The 19,257-nt window shown below is 39.8% G+C and overlaps 1 protein-coding gene across 1 annotated transcript in view; it reads left to right on the plus strand.

Moving 5' to 3' along the window:
- The window catches only part of UQCC1 (ubiquinol-cytochrome c reductase complex assembly factor 1), a 148,867-nt gene that overhangs the window by 29,970 nt on the left and 99,640 nt on the right, over positions 1 to 19,257 (plus strand). The window contains exons 3-4 of the mRNA XM_077170409.1: positions 16,124 to 16,219; positions 17,620 to 17,727. Coding sequence (XP_077026524.1) covers positions 16,124 to 16,219; positions 17,620 to 17,727 — 204 coding nt within the window. The remainder of the gene's footprint in view (positions 1 to 16,123; positions 16,220 to 17,619; positions 17,728 to 19,257) is intronic.

A 19,257-nucleotide genomic window follows, 5' to 3' on the forward strand; every position in this document is an offset into this window, starting at 1 on the left:
TTTCTGTTCGTATATGCAGCATTAGTTGTCTCAGCTCCTGTATCTCATTTGAACTATTGGTTTGTTCCTGTGACTGGGCCATATCTTCAGTTTTCTGAACGTGATCCGTTATCTTCTGCTGGCACCTGGGCATTTAATCAGATTTCCCTGGGTGTGGGACCCAGCAGGTTGAAAGATTTTTCTGTGAAATCTCTGGGCTCTGTGTTTCTTATCCTATCCAGTAGGTGGCTCTCGTGGCGCTCGTCTGTCTGCGGGTCCCACCAGTAAAAGATGCTGTGGCTCCTTTAACTTTGGAAAACTCTCGCTGTGGGGGGGGTCGCCAGCCGAAGCGGCTTGGGGAAGTGCCAAATCGAATCTCCCAGCCGACCCTGGGACCCGCGCGCAGGGAGGGTTGCCGGCTTCCGTGGCTTGGGGAAGCGCCTGTCCAAATTTCCCAGCCGGCCAGGGGTGCCAAGCGTGGTGGGGGCGTGCCGGCCTCCGCGGATTGGGGGAGCGCCTGTCCAAAATTCCCTGCTGGCCCGGGGCACCAAGCGTGGTGGGGGGGCGCCAGCCACCACAGCTTGGGGGAGTGCCTATCCACTGTTCCCAGCCGGACCGGGAAGCCGCGTGTTTTGAAGGGACCCCTGTCACCGTTCTCCGCGGCTTGGGGATCTCCGATCCAATTCTCCCAGCTGGTCCAGGGGGGCCGCGCGTGTGGGGGGCGCCAGCTGCCGCGGCCCAAGGGGACCACCTGTCCAGTTCTCCCAACCGGCCCGGGAAGGAGGGAGGGAGGGACTCCGGCCGCCTACCGCCCTGGCCCGGGGAAGCCCACACCCCTCGGTGATCTTACCGGAGCGGGTTCTCCCAGCCAGTCAGCCATTCCGGAATGGGGTACACTGTCTTCCTGGTCTCTGTCGTGGCTCCGGGAGCTGTTCTGTATTGTTTCCACTTCCCTAGTAACTGTTCTGGAGGAGGAACTAAGACCCGCGCGTCTTACTAAGCCGCCATCTTCTCCGGAAGTCTCCTCTGGTGTTTTAATTTGGTCATTAGGCTAGGCTATATCTGTCTGCATCATGATATGTTTAGTGATCTTCTGCTGTCTTTATGGCATATAAATATCTTGACTGGCTTACTTTGGAAATTGATATCCTTTAGTAGCCTTGTATTTGTGGGATGGATGTGGAGTAGGATGCAGGATGCGGGGCGGGGCACAACAGTGTGGTGATGCAGTGCAGGTATAGGGGCAGGTTGGGTATGCTACGCTGGTGCCTGTCAATATGGGTGCTCAGCGGCTGGGGAGCATGTGGCTGTGCAGGTGCATGGGTCTGGGGGATGAGGCCCTTTGTGCGCATGCTCAGAGCTAGGGCAGAGGGTCGCAGTTGGGCCTGCATGGCCTGGGGGTGGATGTGGCCTGGCTGCATAGGTCACTGCTTTCCTGGAGCTGGGGGGCACGACTGGAGGTCATGCGCATGCACGCATCTGGGTGTGCCATAAACTGATGTACACGTGCAGAGCTGGGTTGGGGTCTCTGTGACTTTATAGACTGGAGGTGGTTATAGCCTCGGTATGGAGGTAAGCACCCGCAGACTTTATGTGCTGGTGGCTGCCTACAGTGAGTAGCAACTGGGAGGTCGGTCTTGGAAGGGGCAGGGCAAGATTGTGCTTGTGCAAGAGAGGTGGGTTGGGCTGGGGCAGGAGTGTTCGCACTTGGGGTGGGGTTGTGGGGCAGGTATACACACGGGAGTTGGCGAGGTAGCGGTGCTTGGAGCACAAGGAGGGTGGGACAGGTGATGGGGTTCAAGTGTGTGGGGTGTGAGAAGAGTTGTGGGTTGTGGGACTGCACTGGTGAGGGTAGTGCAGTGGGCTTACTTTCTAGTCCTGGCGACCCCGTTGTGCCCTCCTTAGGGCTCTGGGCTTCCACATTAGGCTGATTGTACCAGCCAGACGGTCTCTGATTCTCTGCTTCTCAGTTCCTCAGCTTTTGCAACCAAAGCCTCCCTGTGTGGTACAGAAGACTCTCCCAGGTCACTTACATCCTGGAATCGCCATCTTAGTTGCCCTCTCGTCCCTTTTCTAGCTGTTCCTTGGAGCAGGGTTGAACTCCATCCTATTCTGCCCTCTTCCAGGTACTCCCCCCATTCTTTTAATCAATAAACATTTCTTGAACACAAATAAGTACCAGGTATTTTATTAGACTCTAGGGCAGCATTATACCCAAACATCCATGTAAATAACTCATGGTGGCTTATCTCACAATGATCAGATATAGTGTTTTGTTTTTTTTATCTTTTAACTCTCTTTTTTAATAATTTCAAATTTAAAGGATAGTTGTACAAATAATAAAACCTCATACAGAAAGCTCCAACCTAAACCCCTCCCTAATAACCATCTCCACCAATTTTAACATTTTCGTTGTATCATTCTATCTATTTTGTGAACATGTGAGCAGGTTGCAAATATCCTACTCCTTGAACACATATTTCCATGTGCATTTCGTATGAACAGGCGTGTTTACTTAGGTAATCAGTTTAAGTGCAGTTATCAAGTTTAAAGCTTGTATTCTATATTTCAATTTTTTCTTACCTCACCATCCATTTCTAAAACTTTCCCTTCAACCCAAACAGAAATCTTTACTCATTTTGCATTAACTTTCCATTGTCCCTGACACCTACCCCTGGTAACTGTACTTTATTTTCTGTCTCTGTGGATTTGCATATCCTCTGATATTTTCTTTGTGATTACCATGGATGTAAATTAATATCCTAAACTTTAACAATATCATTTGCTTAGATACCAACTTAACATCAATAGCATACATAAACTATATTCTTATGTCCCTCCACCCCACCACTACTATGTAATTCTTGTCACAAATTATATATTTATACATCCTAAGTAAAAAACCATTGATTCAGCAATACATTTTATGCATTTGCCTTTTAGATTCTGTAGGAAATAAAAAGTGAAGTTACACATCAAAAATAAAATATTACTGGTGTCTGTATTTATCCATGCCATTATCTTTACCGGAGATCTTTATTACTTCTTGTGGCTTCAGTCAATTGTCTAGTGTCGTTTCCTTTCAACCTGCAGAACTCCTCTTAGGATCTCTTGTAGTACCAGTGTATTAGTGACAAACTCCCTCAGCTTTTGTTTATCTGGAAATATGCAATCTCTCTCATTTTTAAAGACAGTTTTGTTGGATATAGAATTTTTAAGTTGGAGGGGGAGAAAGGGTAGTTCAGTAGTAGAATTCTCACCTGCCATGCAGGAGACCCGGGTTTGAGTCCCAGAACATGCACTTCCCAAAACAAACAAACAAACAAAACCCAAACAAACAAACAAACAAAAAATTCAACAAATGGTTCTGCAATAATGGGATACTCACATGGAAAAGGAATGAAATGTGACCCCCACCATACAGCATAACAAAAAAAGAAAAAGCTTAGTTGGCAGTTTTTGCTTTCAGCGCTTTAAATATTTATGTCTTCTAATGAGAGATCCACCCTTAATTTTATTGCTGCTCCTTTGTATGTGACATACTGCTTCTGTCTTGTGGTTTTCAGAATTCTCTTTTTATCTTTGACACTTTAGTTTGATTATAATATGATACAGAGTGGGTCTATTTGGGTTTATCCTGTTTGATGTTTGTTTGGCATCTTGGATGTATACATTCATGTGTTTCATCAAATTTGGGAAGTTTTCAGGCATTATTTCCTTGAATATTCTTTCTGCCCCTTTCTCTTTCTTCTGGAATCACACAGTGCGTATATTGGTATGCTTGATTGAGCCCCATGTGTTTCTCAGGTTCTGTTCACTTCATTCTTCTTTCTGCTCCTCAGACTGGATGATTTCAATTGTCTTATCTTCAAGTTCTCTGATTCTTTCTTCTGCCAGCTCCAATCTGCTATTGTACTCCTCTAGGGAATTTTAAGTTTCTATTACTGTGGTCTTCAACTTGTTTAATTGCTTTTTATAATTTCTTTCTTTCTGTTGATATTCTCTCAGTGTTCATCTGTTTTATTTATTTATTTTTATTTGTTTTTTTTTTTTACGTGGGCAGGCACCAGGAACCAAACCCAGGTCTCCAGCATGGCAGGTGAGAACTCTGCCACTGAGCTACCATTGCTCTGTTCACCTGTTTTTTTCCTGATTTCCTTTAGTTCTTTGCCCATGTTTTCCTTTAGCTCTTTGAGCATATTTATGACCATTTAAAAATTTGCTTTTAAAATAGACTTTATTTTTTTAGAGCAGTACTAGGTTTACAGAAAAATTGTACAATAATTGGTATTCCCCCTCTTTTGTTGCTCAGGTGTACCCTCTCCCTCTAAACCAACTAAGCAGGTGAAATCACTGCCTTCCCTCCTACATGGAACATGACTCCTAGGGGTGTAAATCTCTCTAGAAACATTGGACAGAAATCCCAAGATGAGCCAGAATCTGGCATGAAGGGATTGAGGAAGGCTTCTTGGGCTTCTTGACAAAAAGGGGGAAGAGAGAAATGAGACAAAATGAAGTTTCAGTGGCTGAAAGATTTCTAACAGAGTCAAGAGTTTATCCTGGAGGTTATTTTTATGCATTATATAGATAACCTTTTTTAGTTTACGGTATATTGAAGTGGCTAGAGGGAAGTACGTGAAACTGTTGAGCTGTGTTCCAGTAGCCTAGATTCTTGAAGATGAATGTTTAAAGATGGAACATTTACAATGTGACCGTGATTATGAAAACCTTGTGTCTGATGCTCCTAATATCCAGGGTATGGACACATGAGTAAAAAAATATGGATAAAAATAATAGGGGGACAAAGAGTAAAGTAAATTGGGTAGAAGGAAAAAAAAATTCCTGTTCCCATATACCTCCCTTGGCTTCTGTATTATGGTTTCTATATTATTAACATCTCACATTAGTATGATACATTTGTTATAATTGATGAACCAATATTGATATATTATTAGTAACTAAAGTCCATTTTCACATTACAGTTGACTCCTTATGTTGTATAGTTTTGGATTTTAACAAATGGATAATATCATTTATCTTTATAACAGTGTCATTCAGAATAGTTTTGCTGCCCTAAAAAGGCCATGTTCCATCTATTCATCCCTCTCTCCCTTCTAACCACTGATCTTTTACCTTTTTCAGCATTTGCTTTGTTCTTCTAACAAGTTATTTTGAAACCACATACTTTTTAGGGGGTATGAGGGTAGTTCAGAGGTAGAATTCTTGCCTGTCATGCAGGAGACCCAGGTTCATTTCCTGGTGCATGCACTCCCCAAAAAACAAAACAAACAAAAGAAATCAACAAAACCACATACTTCAGTTACTTTGCCTAGTGATTTTATTCCTAATTTAATATTTTCTCTATCTAATGTAATATTAGTCTTCCAGTTGGTAAATAAAATGCCTACAAAATTCATAATTTTTTCATTACTTAATTTGCCCATATTTAAAGAACAGGTTCTCTTAAAATCAATCATAAACCACTAGAGGAAATAATTTACAGACCAATGTGTGTGTATGTATGTATGTATATGTGTGTGTGTGATTCACCTAGGGAAGTAACACTTGATGAATACACCAATGATCTTTTTTTAAAAACAGTTTTTTTTCACACACCATACAATTCTTCCAAAGTATATAGTCATTTGAGCTCAGTATATAATCACAGAGTTGTGCATTAACCACCACAATTAATTTGATAACATTTTCATTGCTCTGAAAAGAAAATTCCCGTACTCCTTATATCTTTATAGCTTTGACATGGTATCTTTGTTACATTTGATGAAAGAATATTACAATACTACTGTTAACTATAGTCCCTAGTTTGCATTTGTAGTATTTTTCCCCATATGCCATCCTATTATTAATACCTTGAAATAGTGAAATATATTTGTTCAACTTCATGGAAGAACATCCTTTTATTTGTACTATTAACCACAGTCGTCATCCACAGCAGGGTTCACTATGTTGTACAGCCCCATGTTTTATCCTTTAGCTTTCCTTCTAGTGATATACATGACCTTAAATTGCTCCTTTCAAACACAGTCAGTGCTGTCAATTACACTCACAATAATGTGCTATCATTGCATCTGTCCATTTCCAAACATTTATATCAAACTTATTAAAAATTCTGCACAAATTTAACATCAGCTCCCTATTCTGTATCCTCATTCTATCTCCTGGTAAACTATAGGCTAGGTTTTAACTTCATGAGTTTAACATAATGAGTTCATATTAATGAGACGATTTACTATCTGTCCTTTTGTGTCTGGCTTATTTCACTCAATATAATATCCTCAAGATTCATCCACATTGTCACGTGTCAGGACTTCATTCCTTCTTACTGCCGAATAATATTCCATCATGTTTATCTACCGTACTTTGTTTATCCACTCATCTGTTGATGGACACTTGGGTTGTTCCCATCTTTTGTAAATTGTGAATAATGCCGCTGTGAACGTTGATGTGCAAGTGTCTGTTCGTGTCCCTGCTTTCAGTTCTTCTGAGTATATACCTAGAAGCGGGATTGCTGGATCATATAGCTGTTCTATACTTAGCTTCCTGAGGATTTGCAAAGCTGTCTTCTACAGCATCTGTACAATTCTGCATTCCCATCAGCAGTGAATAATTATTCCAGTTCCACATCCTGTTAAGACCATTTTTTTTGAAGTGTTTTTCTGGGCTTTCCCAGGTCTGATCCTCCTCATTGATGATTTCTAATGCTTTAATGTCCTCTTTTGCCAGGATCATCACTTCCTGTTTCTTTGATATTTTGTAATCTTGTGTTGAAACCTGGGCATTGTGGTATTTTAGTGTGTAATTGCTGCAGTGTAGAGTCTGAGACTTGTGTTCTTTTTTTTTTTTTTTTTTTTTTTTTTTTTAAAGGAAAGACAGAGAGAAGGAAGGAAGGATAGAAGGAAGGAAGGAAGGAAGAAAGGGAAACATTTTTAAACATTTTCTTGTTTTATTGTATTCTGTTTCTCCGTTTTTGTTACATGGGCTGGGGCCGGGAATCGAACCGAGGTCCTCCGGCATAGCAGGCAAGCACTTTGCCCGCTGAGCCACCGCGGCCCGCCCGACTTGTGTTCTTTAAGCTCGTATCCAGGTAGTGTTATAACAGCATTTCCTTGAATACTGGAAGCTGAACAAAAGAAGAGTAGGAGGGGGAGGGGGAGGGGAGGGGAGAGGGAAAGGGAAGAAAAAAAGAAGTCACCTTTCTTATTCTTTGCAGATTGACCTGTGCAAGTGCTCTCTTTTGGGGTTTATCCATAAAAAGAGATTGGAGAATACCTCTAGGCCAAAACATAGGAGCCTCCCTGATCCTTTCTGTACATGCATCTTTTGTGGCCCTATGAATGTCCTTCTTCCCTAGGAAACAGTTTCCTCCTTCCTAGGAAAAAGTTTCCTCCCAGTCTGGGCACTGAACTGTATGTCCTATAGCCAGCAATCTCTTGCCCCAGATGGCATGACTTGACTGCCCTCCCACAGCATTCTATAGGAGAGTTCTCTGAGCTACCTTCTACATTCAGGGCAAGTTACAGGACAGTGAATCTGTCAGGCCACCACCAGACAGATTGGACCAGACATACAAGCTCCCAGTATATGCATGAACGTTCCTTTTTTTCCCTGTGGAAACGGGACTCGGGATCTGCACTGGGAATATGGGCCAACTCCATCCTGAGCTGGTGAGGAGTGGTGGAGGAGTCAGGCAGGCTGCCAGGAGGTTCTACCACTTTTAGATAGCTGCTTTTTTATTCGACTGCAGTCCTTTAACTGTTTTCTGGAGCTTTGAGAGATATTCTAGTTCTTGCTCGTTGTTCAAATCTTCTATGGTGGTTATGAAGCCCTGCAGCTTCTCACTTTGTCATCTTTTTTTTTTGTGATCATTCCATTCTACATATATAATTGGTAATTCACAATATCATCACATAGCTGCAGATTCATCATCCTGATAATTTCTTAGAACATTTGTATCAATTCAGAAAAAGAAACAAAAAGACAACAGAAAAATAAAACGAAAACAGAAAAAAAAAACATACACACCATACCCCTTACTCCTCCCTTTCATTGATCACTAGCATTTCAAACTAAATTTATTTTAACATTTGTTCCCTCTATTATTTATTTTTATTCCATATGTTCTACTCATCTGTTGACAAGGTAGATAAAAGGAGCATAAGACACAAGGTTTCCACAATCACACAGTCACACAGTGAAAGCTACACCATTATACAATCATCATCAAGAAACATGGCTACTGGAACACAGCTCTATATTTTCAGGCAGTTCCCTCCAGCCTCTCCATTTCCTCTTAGATAACAAGGTGATATCTACTTAGTGCATAAGAATAACCTCCAGGATAACCTCTCAACTCTGTTTGGAATCTCTCAGCCATTGACGCTTTGTCTCATTTCACTCTTCCCCCTTTTGGTCGAGAGGATTTTCTCAATCCCTTGATGCTGGGTCTGAGTTCATTCTCAGATTTCTGTCCCACGTTGCCAGGAAGGTCCACACCCCTGGGAGTCATGTCCCACGTAGACAGGGGGAGGGTGGTGAGTTTGCTTTTCGTGTGGGCTGGAGAGAGAGGCCACATCTGAGCAACAAAAGAGGTTCTCTTGGGGGTGACTCTTAGGCCTTATTTTAAGTAGGCTTGACCTATCCTTTGTGGGGTTAAGTTTCATATGAACAAACCCCAAGACTGGGGGCTCAGCCTATAGCTTTGGTTGTCCACACTGCTTGTGAGAATATCAAGAATTCAACTTGGGGAGGTTGAATTTTTCCCCATTCTCACCATTCCCCAAAGGAGACTTTGCAAATACTTTTCCGCTCACTGATCAAATCACTCTGGGATTCATCGGGGCGTCACTCTGGACAGACCAACAAAATCTCATGTCCTACCCAAGGTTCCACATACTTATGTTGTTCAACCAAGCTATCTACATAAGGTATATTAGGAACTGCACTAGTCAAAATATAAATTTTGTACCAAATAAACATTTTTTGCTTTAGTCTCACACATAAGTTGAAATTTTAAAGTATTAATTACCATCTGTTTTCAGCACTCTGCAGTAATGACATTCCTTTGTTCTTCCTCATGCAAAAACATTTTTTAATTTGTACATTTAGTCACTGTCATTATACACTCTAGGCAATCCTAGATTATATCATCTCAATCTTTGTTGTCTGTCTTTCTTTCTGATTTCATTTGTGCCCCCTGCCCTCCTTCCTCCATCATTCTCACATTCAGCTTCATTCAGTGTTTTAACATAATTGTTTAACATTTAGGTAGCATTGTGCTGTCCATTTCTGAGTTTTTACATCCAGTCCTGTTGCACAGTCTATATCCCTTCAGCTCCAATTACCCAATATCTTACCCTATTTCTATCTCCTGATGGTCTCTGTTACCAACAAAATTCTCCAAATTTATTCACTAATGTTGGTTCATACCAGTGAGACCATACAGTATTTGTCCTTTTGTTTCTGGCTAATCTCACTCAGCATAATGTCCTTAAGATCCATCCATGTTGTTACATACTTCATAACCGTATTCTGCCTTACAGCTGCATAATATTCCATCGTATGTATATACCACAGTTTGTTTAGCCACCCATCTGTTGATAGACATTTTGGCTGTTTCCATCTCTTGGTAATTGTAAATAATGCTGCTATAAATATTGGTGTGCAAATGTCCGTTTGTGTCCTTGCCCTCATGTCCTTTGAGTAGAGACAGCATATAGATGGGTCTCGTTCCCTAATCCATTCTGCCAGTCCATGTCCCCCGATTGGGAAGTTTAATCCATCCACATCAGTGTTCTTACTGCCCAGGCTTTTGCCTTTTGGCTTTTATATGTCCTTCTAATTTTCCTTCTTTTTACCTTAACTCATGGTCTTCCTTTCTACACTCTTCTCCACACCTCTCTCTTCTGCCTTCGTATCTGTCTCTAGTGCTCCGTTTAGTATTTCTTGCAGAGCTGGTCTCTTGGTCACAAATTCTGTCCGTGAGTTTTTGTCTGAAAATGTTCTAATTTCTCCCTCATTTTTGAAGGACAATTTTGCTGGATATAGAATTCTTGGTTGGCAGTTTTTCTCTTTCAATAATTTAAATATATCATCCCACGGTCTTCTTTCCTCTATGGTTTCTTTTGAGAAATCTACACATAGTCTTATTGGGCTTCCCTTGTATATGATCAATTGCTTTTCTCTTGCTGCTTTCAGGATTCTCTCTTTCTCTTTGACCTCTGACATTCTGATTAGTAAATGTCTTGGAGTACATCTATTTGGATCTGTTCTCTTTGGAGTATGCTGCACTTCTTGGATCTGAAATTTTAAGTCCTCCATAAGAGTTGGGAAATTTTCAGTGATAATTTCCTCCATTAGTTTTTCTCCTCCTTTTCCCTTCTCTTCTCCTTCTGGGACACCCACAACACGTATATTCGTGCCCTTCATGTTGTCATTCAATTCCCTGAGTCGCTGCTCATATTTTCCCATTTTTCCCCCTATATTTTCTTTTTCTTGCTGGATTTCAGATGTTCCATTCTCCAGTTCAGAAATCCTATGTTCTGTCTCTTGATATCTACCATTGTAGGTTTCCATTGTTTTTTTCATCTCTTCTACCATGCTTTTCATTCCCATAAGTTCTGTGATTTGTTTTTTTAGACTTTCAATTTCTTCTTTTTGTTCATTCCTTGCCTTCTTTATATCCTTCCTCAGTTCATTGACTTGGTTTTTGATGAGGTTTTCCATGTCTGTTCATATATTCTGAATTAAATGTTTCAGCTCCTGTATGTCATTTGAATTGTTGGTTTGTTCCTTTGACTGGGCCATATCTTCAATTTTCCTAGTGTGATTTGTTATTTTTTGCTGGAGTATAGGCATTTAACTACCTTAATTAGTTTATTCTGGAGATTGCTTTCAATTCTTTCACCTGGGGTTTTCTTGCTGGATGAATTTGTTGTCTGTCTGCTCTTTGACATTCAGTTCAGCTTTTTCTGGACCTCTAGCTTAAGTTTTGTTTAACAGAGGAGAATTTTTCAGTTCTTGTTTTCTTGTTTCCTACCCTGCTTGTATGGTGCCTCCCCCCCCCCCCCCACCCTTAGGAGGGTCTACTTAGGTATTATAGACCCCAGCCGGATTTTCCCAGACCAAAATGGCCTCCCATCAGGAGGAAAGGGTCACCTGTGTTGGTTTTCCCTGAGAGTGAGACCCAGCAGGTTGAAAGACTTCCCTGTGAAGTCTCTGGGCTCTCTTCTTCTTATCCTGCCCAGTATGTGGTGCTTGTCTGACTGCAGGTCCCACCAGTGTAAGATGATGCAGTACCTTTAACTTTGGCGGACTCTCCCTGCTGGGGCGTGGTGGAGACAGAGGAGAGGTTCTAGGCTGGTTTTAATGGCTTCAAATTACCAAGCCCTGGTGTCTGAATTCCTTGAGAGAGGGATTCCACCTGAGCTGGGCTTCATCCCTCCCCTGGGGAAGGCACAGTCTCCAGACAAGCCCCCAAAAGAGCTCACTTCTGCTTGTGCCTGGGGCAGTTGCAGCCTGAGAAGTCCTGCTGCTGTATCCAAAGGCAGTCAAGCCTTTGTAGAAACACAGCCACAAAAACCTCTGTTTCCTTCTTCTTTTCCCCCCTTTTTCCATCAGCCCTGCCCCCTTGGCACCGGGGCAAAAATGAGCAACCTCTTCTTTGATCAGGTTCACCTAAGCTGGGGGCCTATTTTTAGTACTCAGAATTTTTTAATTAATTCCACAATTGGCGTTTAATTGTGCTCAATCGTGCTGCTGGTAAATTTCCTTTGCTTTCCCCTCTGGGAAGCCGTCTGTGGGGTAGGGGCACCGGTCACCGTGGCTTGGGTAACTCATGGTTCTGGGGTGGCTCGCTCCAGTCCAGCTGTTCCAGACTAGGGTGCACTGTGTGTCTCGTCACTGATGTGGCCCCAGGAGCTGTTCTGTACTGTTTCTGGTTATTTAGTAGTTATTCTGGAGGACGAACTAAAATGCACACATTGTTAAGCTACCATCTTGACCCGGAAGTCTCACTTTGTCATCTTGATCAGGTCCGCTCCTCATGGTGATCAAATGTTATTTTAGCTGATGTAATTAAACTGTAAGCTGGACATTTTGACATATTGAATATACCTCACTGGCACATCTTCCCACCTTGCATTTACCTGGTTGGAAACTTCTGGTTCAGAATGACATTCTCAGGTATTTGTCTGACAGGGAGACAGATTTTGCTCAGAATGAGGAAGAACTTTCTATTATTTAAAACTGTGGTGTAATGGAATGTGTGGGCTGCATTTTAACATACTGAATTTGCTCTTACTAAAAATAATCGGGCAAGGATTGAATGATGGTATGTCAAGGTTATACCATAAAGAATCCTTCATTCTGTAAGTGCTAGTATCAGTTGATCTCTAAGGTAATAGCCAATGCCCTAATCCTATAATACTGTTATTTTCAGAATTCTGGAGACATTGTATTCTCATCGCTGTCTTTTCTAAGTAACTTGTTGACATTCTGTCATTCTTCGATGAGCCTTTTTTTAAAAATTTATTTTGAAATAATTTTAGACACAGAAAAGTTGCAAAAATATAGAGAACCCATGTACTCTTCAACTGCTTTCTCCTAATGTTAACATACTACATAACCATAGTGGAGTTATTGAAACCAGGATACAATGCTATTAACTATGTTAATACAATGCACTTAATCTATGTTTCTTATTTCAATTTTACCAGTTTTCTTTTCATTAATATCCTTTTTTCCCCTGTGGGATCCAGTCTAGGATCCCATATTGCATTTAGTTGTCATATCTCCTTAGTCTTTTCCAGTCTGACATTTTAAAAATCTTTGTCTTTTCAAGACTTTGACATTTTGAAGAATACTGGTCAGTTATTTATAGAAAGTTCCTCAATTTGGGTTTGTTTGATATTTCCATGTAATTAGATTGAGGTTATGCATTTTTGGCACGAATGATATTATTCCCTTCTCAGTGCATGAAATCACGGGGTTTGGTGATGCCAGTATGTCTCATTACTGGTAATTTGACTTTGATCACTTGGTTAAGTTGATGTCTTTCAGCTTTTTGCACTATAAAGTTAACTATATGAGTATCATGTGAAGAGATACTTTGAGACTATGCAGATATGTTTCTTACACTTTTGCACACTAATTTTAGCATCCAGCCATAGTTCTTTCCTACAGCAGTCAATATTGTGGTATTTGCCTAATGGTGATTTTCTGTTTCCATCATTCATGATACATTTATTTACTGGAATTCTACTATAAGGAAGAGCTGTCACTTTTCCCCCATATTGTTTATTCAGTTATTTATATCAGTATGAACTCATGGATATTTATTTTCTTCTGAGTCATAATTCATTATTCCCATTATTTACTTTATTGATCAAATTGTTCCAACTATGGCTATTGGGAACTTCTTCAAATTGTCTCTTGTATGACCTTTCAGCATGCCTCCACCATTTTTTGGGCACTTTATTTCCTGGTACTGCAAAATGTTTTAAACTCATATTATATTTTCTTGCCCTAGCCCTAGATTCACCACTTCTCCAAGGATCTCTGGTTCCTTTTATTGAAGAATGGTATTTAGAAATCTTCTGGCTTCTAGGCATAAGCCTATCTTTTTACATTCTTTTCAGATTTGGGAAGGTACTTGATAGAGGAAAAAGACTATAGCTTTGTCTGTTCTACCCTTAGTGAATTTTATTCCGTGATTGTGAAATAAATGGTATCTACTTTTTAAGATCATTGTGAGGTAATGTACATAAAACACCAGACATCTAGTTCTGGATAAATAGGAGACCTTCAATAAGTTTTAACTGCTATGTTTGTTGCTGTTTCTGTTCATGTTACTTGGAAATCTCGTAAGTTTTATTCTCACTGTATAAAGTAAAACTTTTTAAAACATTTAAAAATTTTTCCTAAGACTACCTTAAGCAAGTTACAACCTCTTAGCTTCCTCATCTGTGTAATGAAATGGTTGGAATAGAAGATCTCTGAGATTCCTTCCAGCCCAAGTGTTATTCTAAGTTACTCCTTAGTTCTTCAGTTGCGATTTCTCCAAGCTAAACAACCTCAATCCATTTTAACCTTTCTAACTAGGCCCCTTTATTCATTTCTTTGATCATCCCTGTGGTTCTTTTTCTGGACCTTCTCCAGTTTGTCTTTTCTTAAAACACACACACACACGCACACGCACACACACACACACACACACACACACACACACACACACACCTAGTTTTTATTGCATGCCGACTCCATGCCCAGAATGTTGTTTGGCCGTGGACAGAAAATTTTAAAAAATGCATAAGATGGGTTGTATCCTGGTGGAGCTTATAGTTTTGCTAAGAGGATCACATATTTATAACCATAGTATTCAAGAATTATTTGAATCAGTTGCCTTCTTCCCTCCTTCATTCTTCCCTGTTTCTCTTCCTCTCTTCCTTATTTCAGATGAGGAGGGTCTCTTCACTTTCAGAACCTTTCTGGAAACAAAAAAAGAAGGTGAAATCTTAGCTAAATCTAATACTGCTTCTGGGGAAACTAGATGTCTTTGGTCCTAGATGATGGTCTATCAGTAGTTCAATATAGTGTTAAATGTCAGGTCATGAATAATGGTAGGACAGAAATACAGCAAGTGGTGAGAAAACCGCAGAAGGAATCCACTGGTTACTCCTGGAGCTATGGGGGAAGAGAAAGATCATTTTACCCAAATAGAAGAGAACTTAGCCCTAAACATGGCTAATTGAAACTACTGCTGGTTGTGTTCTTTGAAACAGTTTTCGTGTTTTATGTTCTAGGTGAACCATTACATTGATATACATGGTGTAATGGGAGTTGTTCTATGTTTACTCTGTAGTTTACAAAGCATTAAGTGTTCCTGGGCCTGACCAGAAGAATCCTGACTAATCTTTTAATGTCCTTGTTTGGAAAGAAAAGTAATAGTAACTCTCCACAATTAGAAAAATTCTATTTTTTCTTCACTCAGAGTAAAGAAAATAATTTATATTCCATCTGTCCTGTCTCTTCTTGGAATAAACCAGAATTAATGGAATAACCCTCTTCCTACCCCCTCCCTACCCCTTTTTATTTTAGAGGTAATACAACAGTACTGAGAATTTGGAAACCAGATTTGTAATTCTACTAACTTAGCAAAGTTACTCTTTTTATTTCTATGTGTTCCTTTCTAGCCTTGCCCATAAGGATTCATATTTTTACCTATAATTTTATGTCCATTAGGATAATTTTTCATGTTAAAAATAATCTCAGTGGCTTCCTGATTTTCCATTGAGTGGGAATTTCTTAATTCAATTAATCATCTCCTAAGACTTTATCCCAGTTTTCACTTTTGTGACTAATGCTACAATGAAGTTCTCTTCCCTATAGTTTTTCCCTTGGGAACTTATTTTTAAAGCTACATTTGTTCTTTATTATATTAATACCAACTTCATGGGGTTGTGGTAAGGATTAAATAAGGAAATATATGAAAGGTATTTAGCATAGTAGCTGGTCTGTAATAATTCTAAATAATGTATACTTTATTGCCAAATTGCTTTCAAATGCAATGTGAATTGTTATAGGAGACAATTCTGATGTGAACAACAATGATGTTGATAATGATTGTGGAAGTGTCTGTTGTATTATCTGCTTTGTGAAAGCACTTTACATGTATTATTTCCTTCAGTCCTCACTGAAACCAAGGTTTAGTAACTTGGTCTGTTCAGTATGCTGAGATTTGTAAGTAGAAGAAGCAGGTGTTAAACTCCACATTAGCTGATGTTTAAGTCTGTATACTGTATATGCACTGCTATATACTATATACTGCCTTGCTGCCAGTATTTAAATGGATATTGATCACAGTTCTAGTTCCTAGATTTGACTCAAATTTGGTTCCAGGTTTCCAGGGCTGAATCCTTATATTTATTCAAATATTCGACAGATATTTATTGTATACTTACTATATACTAGACACCATTCTGGTTGCTGATCTTGGATCCTCTTAATAATCAGATCACCAGGAACAGGGCTAAACAAGTTTGGAAAGATCCTATAGTCTTTACTTTGAAGTATCTCTGCTCAGATTAACCCTCTAAGCGAATGCTTATATATGGTTTTGACTCCCCAGTGGCCCCACATGAGCCAGGCCATAGCGTGTGGTGGATCAGAAAAGATTCCTGGAATAACCATACAGCTGAGTAGGAAGTATCACACCACAAATAAGGTGAGAATTATAGTAATTTTTGTGTTTATGGAGTGCTTGCACGCAAATGTTCTTATTTGAATCTCAGCAAAATTGTTAGCTGGGTGAGGCAAGGAATTGTTTTATATCTGTTTTGCAAATCTAGAAGGTGATGCTGAGGGAAGTGAAGGTTACAGGTTACAAGGTTACAAGGATGGTAAATGACAGACAAACTTTTGATATTTTAACCTAATACTTGTGACTTAATGTCCTGTGTTTCTTCCATTGTATTGCCTTTTTTTTTTTTTTTTAAACTCTTTAGATGAAAAGGCCTTTTTGAATTGCATGTTAAAAATAAAGTAATAGTTAACTTTTGGGGATTTGCTCATCTTTTAGATAATCTATGGAGAGGCTTGGCATTAGAACAGGTTTTCCTTGGAGTTGATTTACAATCTGTGAAACTCATATCCACTGTAGTCATTAATAAAGATTTTATACTAAAGAATGCATGAATTCAGGTGGGCCACAGTGGCTCAGCAGGCAAGAACGCTTGCCTGCCATGCCAGAGGACCCGGGTTCGATTCCCGGTGCCTGCCCATGTTAAAAAAAAAAGAATGCATGAATTTAAAAACATTTATTCAATGTTTATTTTGGTTGATTATAGATTTAAATTATTTTTAACTGCTTTTAAGACAGTATTTTTCTTTCCTTTTCTTATGTCAATAAACATAGAATATTCCTCTTCTCAGGATTGTTGTTTGGTAGATAGGGTCAAGATTTCCTTTTAAGAGTAACTCTTTTCCATAGAGTTTTTATTCTGTACCCTAAATCTTTATTATTATTTCCTGGGTATACAAATGGTCAGTGAAGTGGATATGTCTTGCGCCAAAATCTGGAGGACATCTGTTAGATTGAGTTCCAGATGTATGTTGCACTGAGTGGTAAGATATCTAAAAAAATGAAAATTTAAAATTCTAGGTGGAAAAAAGTATTAACATGCCCTCAGGTCTAATGAGGGATAGAAGCATTCTATTTTTTTTTTTAACTTTTTTTGTTGTGAAATATAACATAGTTGTAGGAAAGTGATAAATTTCGGAGTATAGTTTAACAAATAAGTATAGAACAAATTTCAAAGTATGGTATGGGTTACAGTTCCATAATTTCAGGGATTTCCTGTTAGCTGTTCTAATCTGCTAGAGACTAAAAAGAAATATCAGTATAATAATTCAGTAGTCATACTCATTTGTTAAATCCTGTCTGCTTTGTTACAACTCCTACCTCTCATTTGTTCCTTCTCACAATCTTCAGGGATATTTGGACAATAACTATTCTAACTTCTTCATTTTGAAAGAGTGTGTCGGTATTATGAGGTAGGGGGGAGAGCATTCTATTTAAAAAAAATTTTACGACTGATTTTGGTCCACTTTTCTTTGATTCAATAGCTTCCTACTTCTAAGAAATCCTCACACCCTGTTGAAGAGAAGGTTGGTACTCTCACGAAGATAATAGAAGCCATGGGATTCACAGGACCTTTGAAATACAGTAAATGGGTAAAGTTCTATAAGTTATTTTCAATTTTCCTGTTGGGCTTTGTGCTCTCTGCTTCTCATGGAAGATTTTAAAAGCTTACACTTTGCTTTTTACAGTTTGTGAGATTCATGCATCATTTCGAGAGCCTCAAAATATGTCAACCCCTCCCTCACCTGCCCCCATATCCAAGTCAGATCTCTATAACCTGTGGGGCTGAAGAACTCCCTCGTCCATAACCTTAATCTAGAATTATTTCAGTAACAGGCATGGTAGTAAGACTGGGCTTTCCAGCCCCCTGTCATGGGGCTAGTCATTAGATGGGTTTTAAGGAGTCAGAAGGACCAAATGTTTTGATGGCAGCATTTTTTTTTTAATTAAAAAAACTTTTATTAATGAAACCAATCAACATACAATATGAACATTCTTTGTTTTCATCACACAGTTGTATATTCATCATCATGATCATTTCTAAGAACATTTGCATCAATTCAGAAAAAGAAATAAAAAGAAAACAGAAAAAAAATTCATACATACCATACCCCTCACTCCTCCCCTTCATTGATCACTGGCATTTCAATCTACTAAATTTATTTTAACATTTGTTCCCCCTATTATTTATTTATTTTAATCCATGTGTTTTACTCATCTGTCCATAAGGTAGGTAAAAGAAGCATCAGACACGAGGTTTTCACAATCACACAGTCACACTGTGAAAGCTTTATCATTATACAATCATCTTCAAGAAACATGGCTATTGGAACGCAGCCCTACATTTTCAAGCAGTTCCCTCCAGCCTCTCTGTTACGCCTTAACTAAAAAGGTGATATCTATTTAATGCGTAAGAATAACTTCCAGGATAACCTCTCAACTCTGTTTAGAATCTCTCAGCCATTGACACTATTTTGTCTCATTTTTCTCTTTCCCCTTTTAGTTGAGAAGGTTTTCTCAATGCCTTGGTACGGAGTCCCAGCTCATTCTAGGATTTCTGTCCCACGTTGCCAGGAAGGTCCACACCCCTGGGAGTCATGTCCCATGTAGATGGGGGCGGGAAGGGTGGTGGGTTTGCTTGTTGTGTTGGCTGGAGAGAGAGGCCACATCTGAGCAACAAAAGAGGTTCTCTTGGGGGTGACTCTTAGGCCTAATTTTAAGTAGGCTTGACCTATCCTTTGTGGGGTTAAGTTTCATATGAACAAACCCCATTCTATAGCTTTGGTTGTCCACACTGCTTGTGAGAATATCAAGAAAGGAATTCCCCATTTATAGAAATATGAATCTCACCTCTTCATAGGAAACAGTTTCCTCATGGTCCTGTGCACTGTGCTGTGTGTCCTACCGCTAGCAATAACAGCATAACTGACTGCTCTTTCTCGGGGTTATAGATGAGTGTTCTCTGAGTCACCTACTATAGGCAGGGCAGGTTGTGGTTTGGTGAGTCCCTCAGGCTACCATGAGACATGTTGGGCCAGACGTTCATATGCCTCTCCTGTTCTCAAGGGTTACTCTCATCTCTGTAGTATCGGGACCAGGAATCTGCACTGGAAGTGTGGACC

The sequence above is a fragment of the Tamandua tetradactyla genome, chromosome 1 (genome assembly GCF_023851605.1).
Source record: "Tamandua tetradactyla isolate mTamTet1 chromosome 1, mTamTet1.pri, whole genome shotgun sequence".
Lineage (NCBI taxonomy): Eukaryota > Metazoa > Chordata > Mammalia > Pilosa > Myrmecophagidae > Tamandua > Tamandua tetradactyla.